This window comes from Telopea speciosissima, chromosome 1 (assembly GCF_018873765.1).
Source record: "Telopea speciosissima isolate NSW1024214 ecotype Mountain lineage chromosome 1, Tspe_v1, whole genome shotgun sequence".
Lineage (NCBI taxonomy): Eukaryota > Viridiplantae > Streptophyta > Magnoliopsida > Proteales > Proteaceae > Telopea > Telopea speciosissima.
The window spans coordinates 26,995,950-27,010,037 of record NC_057916.1 but is presented as its reverse complement, the minus strand read 5'-3'; the positions used below and the strand labels follow the sequence as shown (position 1 = coordinate 27,010,037).

General features: G+C 39.2%; 1 protein-coding gene across 1 annotated transcript; it reads left to right on the top strand.

Moving 5' to 3' along the window:
- The first annotated feature begins 10,591 nt into the window (after positions 1–10,591).
- On the top strand, positions 10,592–13,969 carry LOC122641990 (probable protein phosphatase 2C 4). Its single transcript, XM_043835719.1, has 4 exons — positions 10,592–12,381; positions 12,509–12,622; positions 13,165–13,429; positions 13,527–13,969. The coding sequence occupies exons 1-4, from the start codon at positions 10,696–10,698 to the stop codon at positions 13,640–13,642; spliced, it is 2,181 nt and encodes a 726-aa protein (XP_043691654.1). The 5' UTR covers positions 10,592–10,695; the 3' UTR covers positions 13,643–13,969.
- Positions 13,970–14,088: the final 119 nt, after the last annotated feature.

Genomic DNA, 14,088 nt, shown 5'->3' with positions numbered 1-14,088 from the left:
TAGTCTTTTCAAAGGAGCTAGAGCAGTGAATCCAGGGCTGCCATTCGAGCTGGACTTTTAAGCGCCATCTCCGAAGGATTTTTTCGTTTTCAAGTGGATTTAGATAACAAAACAGTGATCAGCTTCCTGTTCGATCTAACCACAAGAGCTTCTCTTGAAATTGCTTCTATTATCGAGGATATCCATTACCTTAGTGTTAATCCTATTGAATGTTCATTCTCCCATATCCCAAGGGATGCCAATGGCTTTGCCGACTCCCTCGCAAGGTGAGGCATGTCTATCTGTATTGAGATAGTTTGGCACTTTAGCCTTTATCCACTCCTTAGCTTCTTTTTCTTTGTCAAGAAGAAACCTCGGCTTGCCCTCCAAAATTTATCGAGAACAATTAAGTAAGATAAGGGTTAATCAATTTGGGTTGAAATAAAAATCAAATAGAAATACCCCAAGAGGTCAGCTCAGTTGGCAAAAGACCAACTCCTCAAATAAGAGATCATGAGTTCAAACCACCTTGGGGCCTATCCCCATCCCCTAATTCCCCTCCCCGCGCTCCCCCATTATATAAGCTCTTAATCCCCTAAAAAAATCAAATAAAAATAAAAATTCAGCAGAATCAAGAATAAAAAATGTTATCAAATAGAGCCTTAATACTTAATAGTTTAATACCATTTGACTCTTTTAAGTATTAGTTGAAGCATTGGGAGGTCAACAGTCAACTATAGCGACAGAAGGTGTCTCCATTCTGAAACTATTTGTATAAGCTCCTAATTCCAAACCAAAAAAATAGTGTCAACCGTCAAGCTATTTAAAAATTGTTGTACGAGTTAAATCATCAAACTGACATACCTAATATAAGTAATATTTTACTTATTTTCAACGTATTCATTTTTTTTTTCTTCTTCCTAATATTCTTTTAGTTTTACTTGAATTTCCCTCGTGGAAGTTGAAACGTCTCTATTTTTCATTCTAATATGGATTTTTAAGCTATAAACTATTAATCCAAATCAAAATATCAGTTTATATCAAGCATACCCTTAATCCATAAATTGATTTTCTTTTAGAACGTGCACTCAAGCACTTGAATTCAGGAAATGTTTCTTACCAAAAAAAATTGAAGATTCAGGAAGTTTAAACATTATACTCCCAAAGTATGAATCAAATTCAGGAAGAATTTACCAAAAAAAAAAAAAATTCAAGAAGAATCTGTTCTTTCAACAGATACGATCATTTGATTGAATCTAAGAAGGGTGTTTTAGACATTCATTGATAGGGGCAGAAGTTAATGATGAGACTCATTAGCGTCAAATAACCGTCGATGAAGAGAGAATCTCTTTATCTCAAGAATTGTAGCATTATTACTTCAAAAGCGAATGAGCGGTTGAGACTTGAGACTTGGAATCGGGGATTGAATTGGTACCTCAAAATTGAAATTCAGCAATCCAATCCCAAAACTTAAACGTTTGCTCTTACCCTTCTCATTTAACCATTATCCATCTACATAGGGTAATCAAGTGTTTCACAAGAAAATATTCTATGTTATATCTACACATATTAACCTAAAGAACCAACTCATATAAATCTGCCATTGCCCACACCGGCTGGTCATTTCATAGCGTGGGAAATGGCTTCATCAACAAGAGCCCACATGGTTAACAAGAAAAGAGAGAGAGAGAGAGAGAGTACCAATGCGGATCCTACATGGTTGAGATGTAATTAGAGGGCAAGAAGTAAAGAGTAGGATAATATTTTCTCAGTTAGGGCTTGGGAGTTAAGAGCGTGTGGGTTAGGTCTAGCTGGTTCAATCAAAGCCCAGGACCCAAGCCTAATCTGAGACAGCACAAGAAGTCATAACTGGGCTGGGCCAATCACGTGGGTTGCGACGCATGTGGTGAGAGTTGAAGGTGATTATGGGCTCTATAGCTGTTGGGCTAAAGGACAGAAGCTGCCGACAGTAGAGGCCATGGAGCTGCCGTAGTACTGGGCATTTTCGATATTTAATATTAAGATTAATTAATTAATAGAGAAAGAGAGAGAGAGAGAGAGAGAGAGAGAGAGGAGAGGACAGTCTTTGGTTCTCCTCAGTTTGATGTGAGTTGCAGTTAGTGCTGATTGTGTTGGAACCCACCAAAATCTATATGAAGCTTGCCTGTGTATGTGATGATCAGTAATTGACTTCTTGTTTGTTTGTAAGTTCCTTGATTGACTAGACCTTCAAAAGACAATCCAAATTGTGAAGTCTCTTCCACTCCGTACTCTCCATTGAGATGTTGGGAGTTGGGAGTTATTTTTTCACTTTCACATCTGTTTGTTCAAGTCATGTGCCTTCATGTCTGGAGAAGTCCTCCACCGAATGTTTTACTCTTTTGGATTGAACTCCGAATGTGATATAAGAGCTCAAGTCCCTTGTTATCATCCTCAAGTTATTTAACTACGTGTAGAGTCAAATGTATTGAAGTTATACGCGAAGAGTGTTGAGATGTTGAGAATTATAGAGTTATAATCCTACATTGATCAGTTCTTAATACCTTGATATACTTAAAGAACTCTCTCCACTTAATACGTTTAAAGTTTTGGGTTAGACCCTTTGAGATTCTCTATTCTCTATGCTATACTAGCAACCCTCTGGTGATTGCGGTGGCAATGGCAGCCAATGATGATTTGGCACAAACTGGAGTCTCGAGTCTAGAGCTGCATTTGGTATGCATTCTTGATCAATAATGCATTCTAAGAAATTGAACCAAACGCAACTAGACCCACTCTCTATGTAATGTATATTTGCTATCTCATCTTTCCAATCTCAACATTCTGTGGGTTCCGAGCACCCAACCCCCTAAAAATCTAGTTCTAAATCGTGGTTAAAGAGAACAAACTATACATCTATACTTTGAGAGTATTTGAAATCGTATAATAGACTTTTTAGAATTAAGGCTATATTTGGTATGATTTTTTGAAATGAATTATTGTTGTAGAATACATTCAAAGAATGCATACCAAACACAGCATAGGTCTCTGGACACACTGAAACATCTTATATTATAGAGAAACAAGCAAGTAAGATGAGGGCAGTGTTGCTTACTCAATGGCTAGCATGTTTCTCTATGGGAAGATCCACAACCCAACTGATCAAAAGTGGTTACTCACCGACTCACCCCACCATGCATTTTCTCTCATTATAAAGTCATGTCTTGGGATACTGGAGTTGAGAATATATCAGATTTGCTGAAAGAGTTGGTCCCTCCATCTCCTGAAAAGGACAAAAAACAGGTGCACTAAAGTGAATATCATTGATCATTTCCCTCCCCCTAGTATTTACCCATTTGGATTTTATGCTCAATCATAGATAGAGATCAAAGCCCCCAAGCACGCTCCTCTCTTTTCTCTTCCATTTTGTTGGATTGAGTTTCCTTCCCATCAAGGTGTGCTTTCAAGCATTTGAATTATAGACTTACAGTGGTGGATTGTAAGGATTGGTAGGGGCTCTCTTGTCTCTTAGTATCATGACTTCAAGGATTAATGAAAACAATAGTAACTTACCATATTGGAAGGATTTTACTATTGCCTTAATGTAGATTTTTGAATGTGGATGATTTGTGTGTTAGAGAGGGCAGACTTTGGTGCAACGGTAAGATTGCTCCATTGTGATCAAGTGGTCGTGGGTTTGAGTCTGGAAACAATCTTTTCTGTGAAAGTAGGGGTAAGGCTGCATACATTAGGAACCTCCTTAAACCCTACAGTGGCGGGAGCCTCGTGCACTGGGTACACTCTTTATGATTTATGTGTGCTAGAGGGCAGGCCTCGGCACAACAGTAAGGATAACTCCATTGCGATCTAGTGATCGTGGATTTGGGTAGGAAAACAATCTATCCACGAAAAGGGGTAAGGCTACGTACATTATGATCCTTCCTAGACTTCTTAGTGACGTGGGCCTTGTGCACTGGATACATCCTTTTTTTATGATTTGTGTGTGCTACACACTCCCACCAAGTTGAGTCTTTGTGGTATCTCTTTCTCTCTACTCAATGGTAAGGTTGTTCAATTGCAATTTTGTGGTCACATGTTTGAATAAGAAAACAGCCACTCCACGAAGCAGGGGTGAGACTGTGTACATATGCCCTTTCACCTGCAATAGCGGGACCTTGTGCATTGGTACATCTTTTCTTATATTGATTTATTTGGATTAAACAAAGAACATGAATATTTACCATTAAAACTGAGTCATGGGTAAACGAACTCGGATGCATAATATTGTAATGGGTAGATGGAGCAACTTAACAAGACCCCAACTATTTATGAAATAAGGAACCTGATTTAATTCAGTTTCACAAAACTTCCGGTTTTAGGGTCCTGTTCTAAGCTCCACCACTCCACTATTCATAAATGGTATCTTTGTCACGGGATAGATTGACTAAAGGTATGGTTGACCATTCATGTATGATTAAGAAAGAGGAGAAGAGGAAGACAGCCAAGTTGCCGTGACTAGAATAAAGTAGTTAAAAGTCACCAATCAGGGCAGCTCCAAGAAGCATGGTTCAAGTTCACGGTATCGGATCCGGAATAGGTCACCCTAAAAATTGATTCAGAATCAGATAAAGATATTGGCATATGAGAGACTATCTTAAAAAAAATTATTTTTTTTTTTTTCAACATTTTACTCTTGTTAAATGGGATCAGCCAAGAATCGATATACCGATACAAGTAGAGCAACCGATATAGTATCAGCTATGGATGATCTACTTACAAGGTTATAGGTATCAGTATCGGTGTTCGTATCATTTCGTCGATGTCCCTTACTACCACATGGGATTGTCTGCCATCAATCTAGCTCATGTTAGACAAATCGGGTGTCCATAAGGACTTTTAAAATAAAAACAAGGGTAAATTACATGTCACCCCCAGGTTTAGACCCCGATATGATAATAGTTCCTACCATTAGTTTTATGTTGTTAAGTGATGATGTCAGTTAGTTAAATAAATTTAAAATTTTAAACTATTCTTGACATCTAAACATAGATTTTGAAGGGTACTATTATAAATTTAACTATAATGTTTTAGTAAAAAGGTAAATTAGTCCTTTCACATCAATAACTAACAGCAAACTAACACCGTTACTATAGAGGGAGACGGATGATTATTTTCAAAAACCAAGGAGTGATTTGAATTTCGTTTAAAAATCAGAGGGTGATGTATAATTTACCTTAAAAACAAATAAACAAACAAACAAACATAATGGATAGAACAAGAACCATTAAATGTTTCTATCTTTTACTTAATAAAAATTAAAAAGAATCAAACTCGGCCTCCCACCTCAAAAAAGGGGGATGAAGATGGAGAGGATGAAGCAATGAAGTTTCTTTCTTTTCCCTTTTATTAAAAATTGGAAGTCAATGTACCAAGAGGATTAACAATTCATAATATCTCCTAATTTAGGTGTTTGAAGACATTTGTGGCCCCTAAAAGCTAAGGCTAACATGGGTGGAAGTCATTATATTATTCTAAACCATAAAAGTAGACCATATGTAGAAGCTTCTTGTATATGGTTTGTTGGGTCCAAGTCTTAAGTTAACAAATATATATAAAGGGAGAATGTTCTCTGTACCGGGGGCGCAGACTGTGCCCAGACACATGGGGGTGGGCGTAATGACCATCATACCCCTTGAGTGGCAGATCCATGTGTTTGGGCACAGCCTGCACTGCGGCACAGAGAACATGAGCCCTATATATAAATATCAATATTTTGAGGGGGGTAAATAGGAAAGAGGGGAGGGGTTGATTGTACAAAACTACAAATAAATTGAGTTGTAAGGTTAATTAGGAGGTTAGAGGAGGTGAGGAATGAGAAGGAGAGAAGGTAGGTGAGGTGGTGGGTCAAGTGAATGGATTGTGGAGATGGTGGCCTGGAAGGGTGTCTTCATTCTCCACTTGCTATTTTATTAAATGATGGAAGCTTTGAAATCTCCAATCTCAAATGGGTTTGTTATTATGGAAGTGGGAAGATTAATCTAACCCTCTCTCTTTGCTTTTTAATAAAGAACATAGGTAATCGTGGCCTCCCTTCTTTTATTTCCTTTTCTACTCCATTTTTTTTTTAGTTTTATATTTTGAATTGTATAGTGATGTGGGACATTGTCTCATCCATTCCCCCTTTTTTGGTTGTTTGATACACTTAGATAGCAAGACTCACCACTACCACTCTCTCTCTCTCTCTCTCTCTCCTCTCTACCTTAATTATCCCAATTAAGAAAACCATGTCCTACTTACCTTAAAACTGCCATGTTTAAGTAATTTCTCTGTTAGCAACTATTGTTGTTCTTTCTGTTTTTTTCAAGTAATGCATCTACCTAATGTAGGGTCTGGTACTCTTCTTCTACAAAGTGCTTATATTGGGCTTTCCATTATGTTAAACATCTGTGTACGGTCATCTTGCTTACATGTCCCTCGTGCTGGTTCATCTGAGGCGAATGTTAGGAATAGTATAACTCATAAATGATGAGGATCTTTAAATTTCCTTACAAAATTTGAACGCTTTTCTTATTTCGCAAAGGACGGAAACAATATGTATATCATACAAAAGTTCTAACATGGAAAACTATCCAAAAGAGAACACAGGTGAATAAATAATTTTTTAACATTTTCTTTCAATCCTTTCAATTTCTACAACAGTTGCCTGTAAGGACATAAAACTGTAACTTAGAACTATTAATCTTTATAATTTTACTGTAACTTGGAGCTATTCATCTTTATAATGTAGTAAATAAAGTGGAGGGTCTATTTGCTTTTCTGCTGTGATATGAATCATTAAACCAATTAGAGACAAAGACATTCGATTTCCACAAAACTGAAGTCATTCGAAAGCTTAAAAGAAGTACTGCTAGGCCAAAGGTTACAAGAGTTGACCAGAAACATTTAATCGGTCTAAAAGTTAGATTAGGAATAATAACACTTTGAATTCATTCTGAATCTGAAGCATTTTCAAGTTATCCAGCATTCTAAGTGGTGAGCGCAAATCACCATTACACACTCTTAAAGACTTAAACCCCGATCATGGTTTGAAGTATTGAATCGATATCGGTCTAGACCAATCCGGCCAGGTATTAGTGGATCACTCCCTGGATCAGTCTACTCAGTTGGGTTGCCCCATCCGTACGTGTAATTAAGTTATCCAGCATTCTAAGTGGTGAGCGCAAATCACCATTACTCACTCTTAAACCCCGATCATGGTTTGAAGTTTTGGATCGATATCGGTCAAGATCAATCCGGCCAGGTATTAGTGGATCGCTCCCTGGATCAGTCTACTCAGTTGGGTTGCGGGTTGCCCCATTCGTACGTGTAATTATTATATTTTTTTAGGGGTAGGGGTTTGACTGATTTTTTTATTAATATTTTAATATTTTTGACCAATCTTTACTGAGCCGATCCTACAAAACCTGATTTTAGCCGATTTTTTATCGATCTGGATCGGATTCAGCCTTGACCGATCCTGGGACTGATCCCTGGATTGCAAACCGTGACCCTAATAGTTGTAAGCCTATATGCATGGCATAGTGACCCTTAACAAATAGGTCTCTCTATCTCTCTCTCTCTCACACACACACACATCTCTCAAGTCTCACCACACCAATGGACTTCCTCTTTATTCTAAATTAGGGTTCTATACTTCACACCATATTCTCTCCATCCAACTATCAAAATTGCCACATCATCTGTCAATGTAACACAATATGGTGGACCCAAAGTAAGTTCTTTTCTTAATGGCATGTGCTTTACCTCACCATCCACTAGCATGTGTAGTCAGGACATGGAGACTCAATCCATTGTGTTGATCCGGTAAGTGTAGTATTAGTTGTAGGTAAGAGTGTCAATTTAGGATTGGAATCAAAACCAGCCATTAAAACAGAAAATTCTGGTTTGGTTTGAGGTTTTCAAAGGTAAATCTTATTTGGTTTTGAGTTTAGAATACATACCATCGGTTTGAATCGAACCAAACCAAATTAAATGTAATCCTATAAACTGAACCCCAACCGAACAACTATACTAAACCTTATAATCATGTGTTTTTATAGAAGTAGATGTTGCACACAAGTTTTGCCCATTAGGAATTTGGGTTGATTAATAGTTATCATCTAGTGTTCCTATCCTAACAACTTTTTTAATAGAGAGAGATCTCTTAGCCTAAAGCCCCCTTCCAACTTAAGTTTGCATAAGCATCCCACGCAATATCCAATGAATCTTCCTTTCACCGAAACCATATCAGTTTGATTTAGATTTATACATATTGGAATATGAACCAAATCATAATCGAATTAAAAACTGAAATTGAATCGAACCATAGACACCCTTAGTTATAGCTTATAGGTAGAGATCAATGACACATAGTTTTAGTTTACGGTATTGGATCCGGTATCAATACCAATATAATAATACGTATTGAATAATATCAATCCAAATCGACCATTTTTCAAATTAGGAATTTGGGTTGGTTAATAATTATCATCTAGTTTTTCTATCATAACAACTTTTTGAATAGAGAGAGATCTCTTAGCCTAAAGCCCCCTTCCAACTTAAGTTTGCATAAGCATCCCACGCAATACCCAATGAATCTTCCTTTCACCGAAACCATTTCGTTTGATTTAGATTTATACATATTGGAATATGAACCAAATCACAATCGAATTAAAAATTGAAACTGAATCGAACCGATAGACACCCTTAGTTATAGCTTTTAGGTAGAGATCAATGACACAGTTTTAGTTTATGGTATTGGATCCGGTATCAATACCAATATAAAAATACTTATTGAATAATATCAATCCAAATCAACTATAAATTATTAAAAAAAAAAAAACGACAACTATTTATCCGATACTAAGAATACGTGTCAATATCGTATCAGCATGGATAGCACAGATATTGCCAATGTGATACTGATACCTAAAAACACTATGCATTGGCATGGTTGTAGGGAAGTAGAAAGAGATGATTGACTTTAGTTGGGTACCCGCACGCACAGCACAGAGAGCTCATATATCAAGTAGTAGAGGGTGTGATATCATCCTCCAAGGTCATATTGGATCAAGGGAATTCCCGACCGACGTTCCCCTGCCAAAAAAAATGTTACTGCTATGCCCATAGTTGGAATGTTTCTGCTACAAGACTAGGAGCTAAGGAAATGGAATAATTCATTTCCCCTTTAGGTTTGTAAATATCCTCCTAAGTTTTAGTATTTTGTAAAATACCTCTTAAGATCCCATTTCCTTGGCTGCTAGTCTTGTAGCAGAAATATTCCTATTATTAATGTAGCAGCAAAATTTCTTCCTCCCGTCACAACTACCTTATCTCATGGCTCACATGGTGTGACATTTAATAATTTAAAATTATTATCTTTTTCATAAAAGAAAAACGAATTAGAAATTAAATTAAATTAAATTAAGTTAAAAAAGGTCAGCTTGAAATGGTCAGCATCTTTAATCTGACCTTAAAACAGCTCTCAGCCGTCCATTGTCCAATTTCCACTATTGAGTAACTGAGTAATTGAGGATTGATAGAGGAGGCCCCTCTCTCTCTCTCTCTCTACACGGTGAAGAGCTGAATGGCATAGAAGTCAACCAAGAACATGGGTATTATCGTAAAATGACCATCAGAACGCATACACGCACCACGCATCGCTACAGTTAGAAAAAGATCCCTACAACCACTCCACCCTGTGAGCGGCAGAGGCTGGACCAAGTGACGAACTCCTCCACCAGACACCACTACTCAACACCCCCCACCCCCATACCCTCTAAGTTTACCCTAAGTTTCAATTAAAATTACGAAACAGGACAAAAAGAGAGAGAGAGAGAGAGAGACACGACGAATAGCATAATTTAAATAGGCTTAAAATAAAAAATAAAAAAAAAGAAAGTCAGCCAAACTCGTTTGTTTTTTATTTTCTATTTTATTAATTTTTTGGGGTTATGGGCATGTATTATGGGGGGTTCACATGTCACAGCGTCACGACTCCCATCATTATCTTACACGTGTCAGTCAACGGTTCACTGATAATCCGGCTCTGTTAATCGTACGGCATCTGTATCATCATCTATTACGGGGCACGGCACAACCCCCAACTACGGTTGGATTTCGGCCTTTTGACTTATTGGTTTTTTCCCATCATCACCATTCACCACCACCAGATGGGATTTATTTATTACATCGCTATTTTAATAAAATTACGATCCATACCCTTAATGACATGAGAGTTTACTTTAAAATCACTCGATGACCAAAGCTGGCAAAGCTCCTTCTCCTTCTCCTTCTCCCAGGTTACATCCTCTCCTTCTTTTAACTTGTAGTCAACGCCTCTACTCACAACGCAAAATAGGAAATTCGAATTTATAATCCCCAAACAAAAACAAACAAATAAAGAAAAAAACTCCATACCCAAAAGTCAACGGCTCTCCTTAACTTCTCCATTTCTTCTCTGACGAGTCTGCATCATATCCATCATCATAATATCAATCCCTCGGTTTTGGTTCCTCCCCTTCTCGTCTTCTCACACAGAGAGAGACAGAGAGAGAGAGAGAGAGTCACAGAAACAGAAGAAGAAGAAGCAGAGAAAGACAGATCGAAGGCAAATCAGCCATGAAAGATCGGTTCTGAACTCGCTCGACTCGAAAGGGTTTTTCCTTATTCTATTGCTCCTTTGGATTATCCTCTCCGATGGGTAACGGTTTCGGGAAGCTCAGCGTCTGCTTCTCCGGCGCTGGAGGAGCACCCCGTCGGAACGACTTGGCTGTACTGATATCAGAGCCTCTGGATGAAGGGCTTGGCCACTCCTTCTGTTACGTTCGTCCTGATCCCTTCCGCTTCTCTTCTTCTAAGGTTCATTCCGAGGAAACCACTACCTTCCGCTCCATCTCCGGTGCCTCTGTAAGTGCCAACACCTCAACCCCTCTCTCCACTGCTTTTGTCGATCTTTACTCCTATAACAGTCTCGATCGTGCTTCCGCTTTTGAGAGCTCCACTTCCTTTGCTTCCATTCCTCTCCAACCAATTCCTCGCTCGTTGTTTAGTTCTGGTCCCTTGTCCGGCAGTAGTACCTTCTCAGGCCCCATGGATAGGGGATTCATGTCCGGACCTATTGAAAGAGGATTCCTTTCTGGGCCTCTCGAGCGCAGCGCCATCTTCTCTGGCCCTTTGGACAAGGGCCCTGATCAGTTTCAGAGGAGTTTCTCCCATGGGGGTTACGCATTGAGACCCCGATCCAAGAAGTCTTCTTTCATCGGGGTTCTACGCAGGGCCATCGCCAAGACCTTAACTCGTGGTAGCCACCACAGTTCCATCGTCGCTCCGGGAGTTAAAAGGGTTGCTTCCGTCAAGGAATCCGATTGGGTTGCTGGGTCCGACAAGAACGGCGAGAATCTGACAATTAGCAGCACCAATCTGAGCAGTGAAACCAGCTTGGAAGATGACGATTCTTTGGAGGGTCAGAATCTTCAATGGGCTCAAGGGAAGGCTGGAGAAGATCGAGTTCATGTTGTCATCTCGGAAGAACATGGTTGGGTTTTCGTCGGGATTTATGATGGATTTAATGGTCCTGATGCCCCCGATTATCTTCTCGCTAATCTCTACTCTGCTGTACATAAGGAGCTCAAGGGCTTATTATGGGATGACAAGAACGAGCCCGCCAGTGCTTCGGCGGCGGAATCTTGTTTGGAGAAGGAGAAGGTGAAGGAAGACGTTTCAGTTCATACTGAACGTTCTGATCCCTTTAGAACTGAGAATCCGTATTGTATTGATGATAGTTATTCTCGGTGTTCACAGCCTGAGACTAGCCCCTCCGGAGGTGGAGATGTTAACCCCAATCCGAATTCGAATTTAAAGAGGAGAGGTAGGAGGAACTCCAGGAACAGGTTTAGAGGGGCAGCGAAGAAATGGGAGGAGAGTCAGAGGAGGTGGAAATGCGAATGGGACAGGGAGAGATTGGAACTCGACCTCAGATTAAAGGGGCAATTGAGTGATTCTGTTTCCGGATCTAATACTGTTACTCACTCCGATGTCTTGAAAGCTCTTGCTCAGGCTTTGAGAAAAACAGAGGAAGCCTATTTAGAAGTTGCCGACAAGATGGTTATGGAAAATCCTGAATTAGCTCTGATGGGCTCATGTGTTCTGGTTATGTTGATGAAAGGGGAAGATGTCTACTTGATGAATGTGGGTGACAGTCGAGCAGTCTTAGCTCAGAAAGCAGAGCCTGACCTGTGGATCGGTAAGGGTCCTCAAGACTTGGAACGGATCAATGAGGAAACTTTGCATGATCTTGAAGCATTCGATGGCGATCAGCCCTACAAGTTACCCAGTTTAGATGCCGTTCAGCTAACTCTGGACCATTCAACTTGTGTGGAAGAGGTAAAACCCTTCAGCACATCCTTTATGTGTTTGGCAATCCTTGGCTAATTCCCATATATGATTTTGTATGTTTGTGATCTCCTTTGGGTTAAGCAATTCCATGACTTAAATGTACTCTGCATTTCAGGAAGTCCAGAGAATAAAGAATGAACATCCAGATGATGCTTCTGCTCTCTTGAATGATAGAGTAAAAGGCTCCTTGAAGGTCACAAGAGCTTTTGGCGCTGGCTTTCTCAAACAGGTACATTTCCAACTGTTAAGCATCAAGATGAATTATCTAGTCTTGCTAGACCACATCACTTGATTCTGTTCTGAGCTCTTTCTTGTTTTTTATCCCCAACTCCTTAAACCATCTTCCTTCTGATAAAGCACTAAAACACTCCATATAAACAACAATAAAAGCCAGTGGAGGAGCATAGGAAGTAGGAAGAAGCTGCTTTTTGGGGCACAATGGGATGTTGGAGTTGCCCACTCAGTTATTCCCACTTAGGAAACTCCAGGTCCACAGTTAGACCTTAATTCATTGAATAGAATCTGATGGATCTTTGGCATTAGAGAGGTCCAATGGAGGGAACCATCAAACTGTGGGTATCTTAAACTTGAAGATGTATGACATGTTTGCAATGGCTGTTGAGCAATATCCTGTTGCCACTGAGTTAGGTATTCATTTACAGATATGATAGGAAACATTTGGTTATTCATGTTTCTAAGAAGCTGAAAGTTCATTTCTTTCCTACAGAGTTTGATTAGATATTGACACATTGCATCCTTGGGTTTCTGCAGCCAAAATGGAACAATGCACTTCTGGAGATGTTCAGAATAGATTATGTAGGAACTTCCCCATACATCACCTGTTGCCCATCTCTCCACCATCATAGACTGGGGCCTAAAGACAGATTTTTGATATTGTCGTCTGATGGGCTCTATCAATATTTCACCAATGAAGAGGCAGTCTCCCAAGTTGAACTCTTCATTTCTTTTTCGCCGGAAGGGGATCCAGCACAACACCTTGTTGAAGAGGTCCTGTTTCGTGCAGCAAAGAAAGCTGGTGAGTCTTGAATTAGAACCCAAAAAGAAGGAGGTTTATGTAGATCTTAAATCACTCACTGCAATCTAACTTTGAGATTGCTTTTGGTTTATCACAGGTATGGACTTCCATGAGTTACTTGAAATACCACAAGGGGATCGTCGCCGATATCACGATGACGTCTCTGTCATTGTTATCTCTTTGGAGGGATGCATATGGAGATCAAGTATGTAAATAGAGAAGTCCACAAAACAGAAAATATAGAGTCATTCACAGAAATCCAAGGCCCCCCTTTTTTCTATTATCCTTTTTGTTCCTTTTGTTTACCATTACCCTTTTTCCCCGTTTTCTTTTTCCCAAGCTACCTTTGTAACATACCAATTAAAACTCAGGGCAGAGACAAGAGTCTTAGTTGTGTAAAGATGTAAAAGCTGCTTCTTGATTTTAAAAGTCTTAGAAAAATTGTAACTTTCCAATAAATGGTACTCCTCAAAAGAGTTCCATTATGAAAATTAATTACTAAATAGAGTGACCCATTGGTCCCAATGCTTCTTTCTTCTATTTGCTTTCTGGGTTTCTCTATTTTTCTGTCCTAAACTCCTATTCAGTAGTACAAGGAGACAGAAACAGGCTAGCCTCCTTGGGAGTTGATGATGCATAGACTGATAGACAGTGAATGG

Excerpts from the sequence above, each read along its gene's own strand:
- LOC122641990 (XM_043835719.1), top strand. The coding sequence starts at position 10,696 with ATGGGTAACGGTTTCGGGAAGCTCAGCGTCTGCTTCTCCGGCGCTGGA. Across the intron at positions 12,382-12,508 it reads ATTCAACTTGTGTGGAAGAG|GAAGTCCAGAGAATAAAGAA; the intron begins GTAAAACCCTTC and ends TCTGCATTTCAG. Across the intron at positions 13,430-13,526 it reads TCGTGCAGCAAAGAAAGCTG|GTATGGACTTCCATGAGTTA; the intron begins GTGAGTCTTGAA and ends GGTTTATCACAG.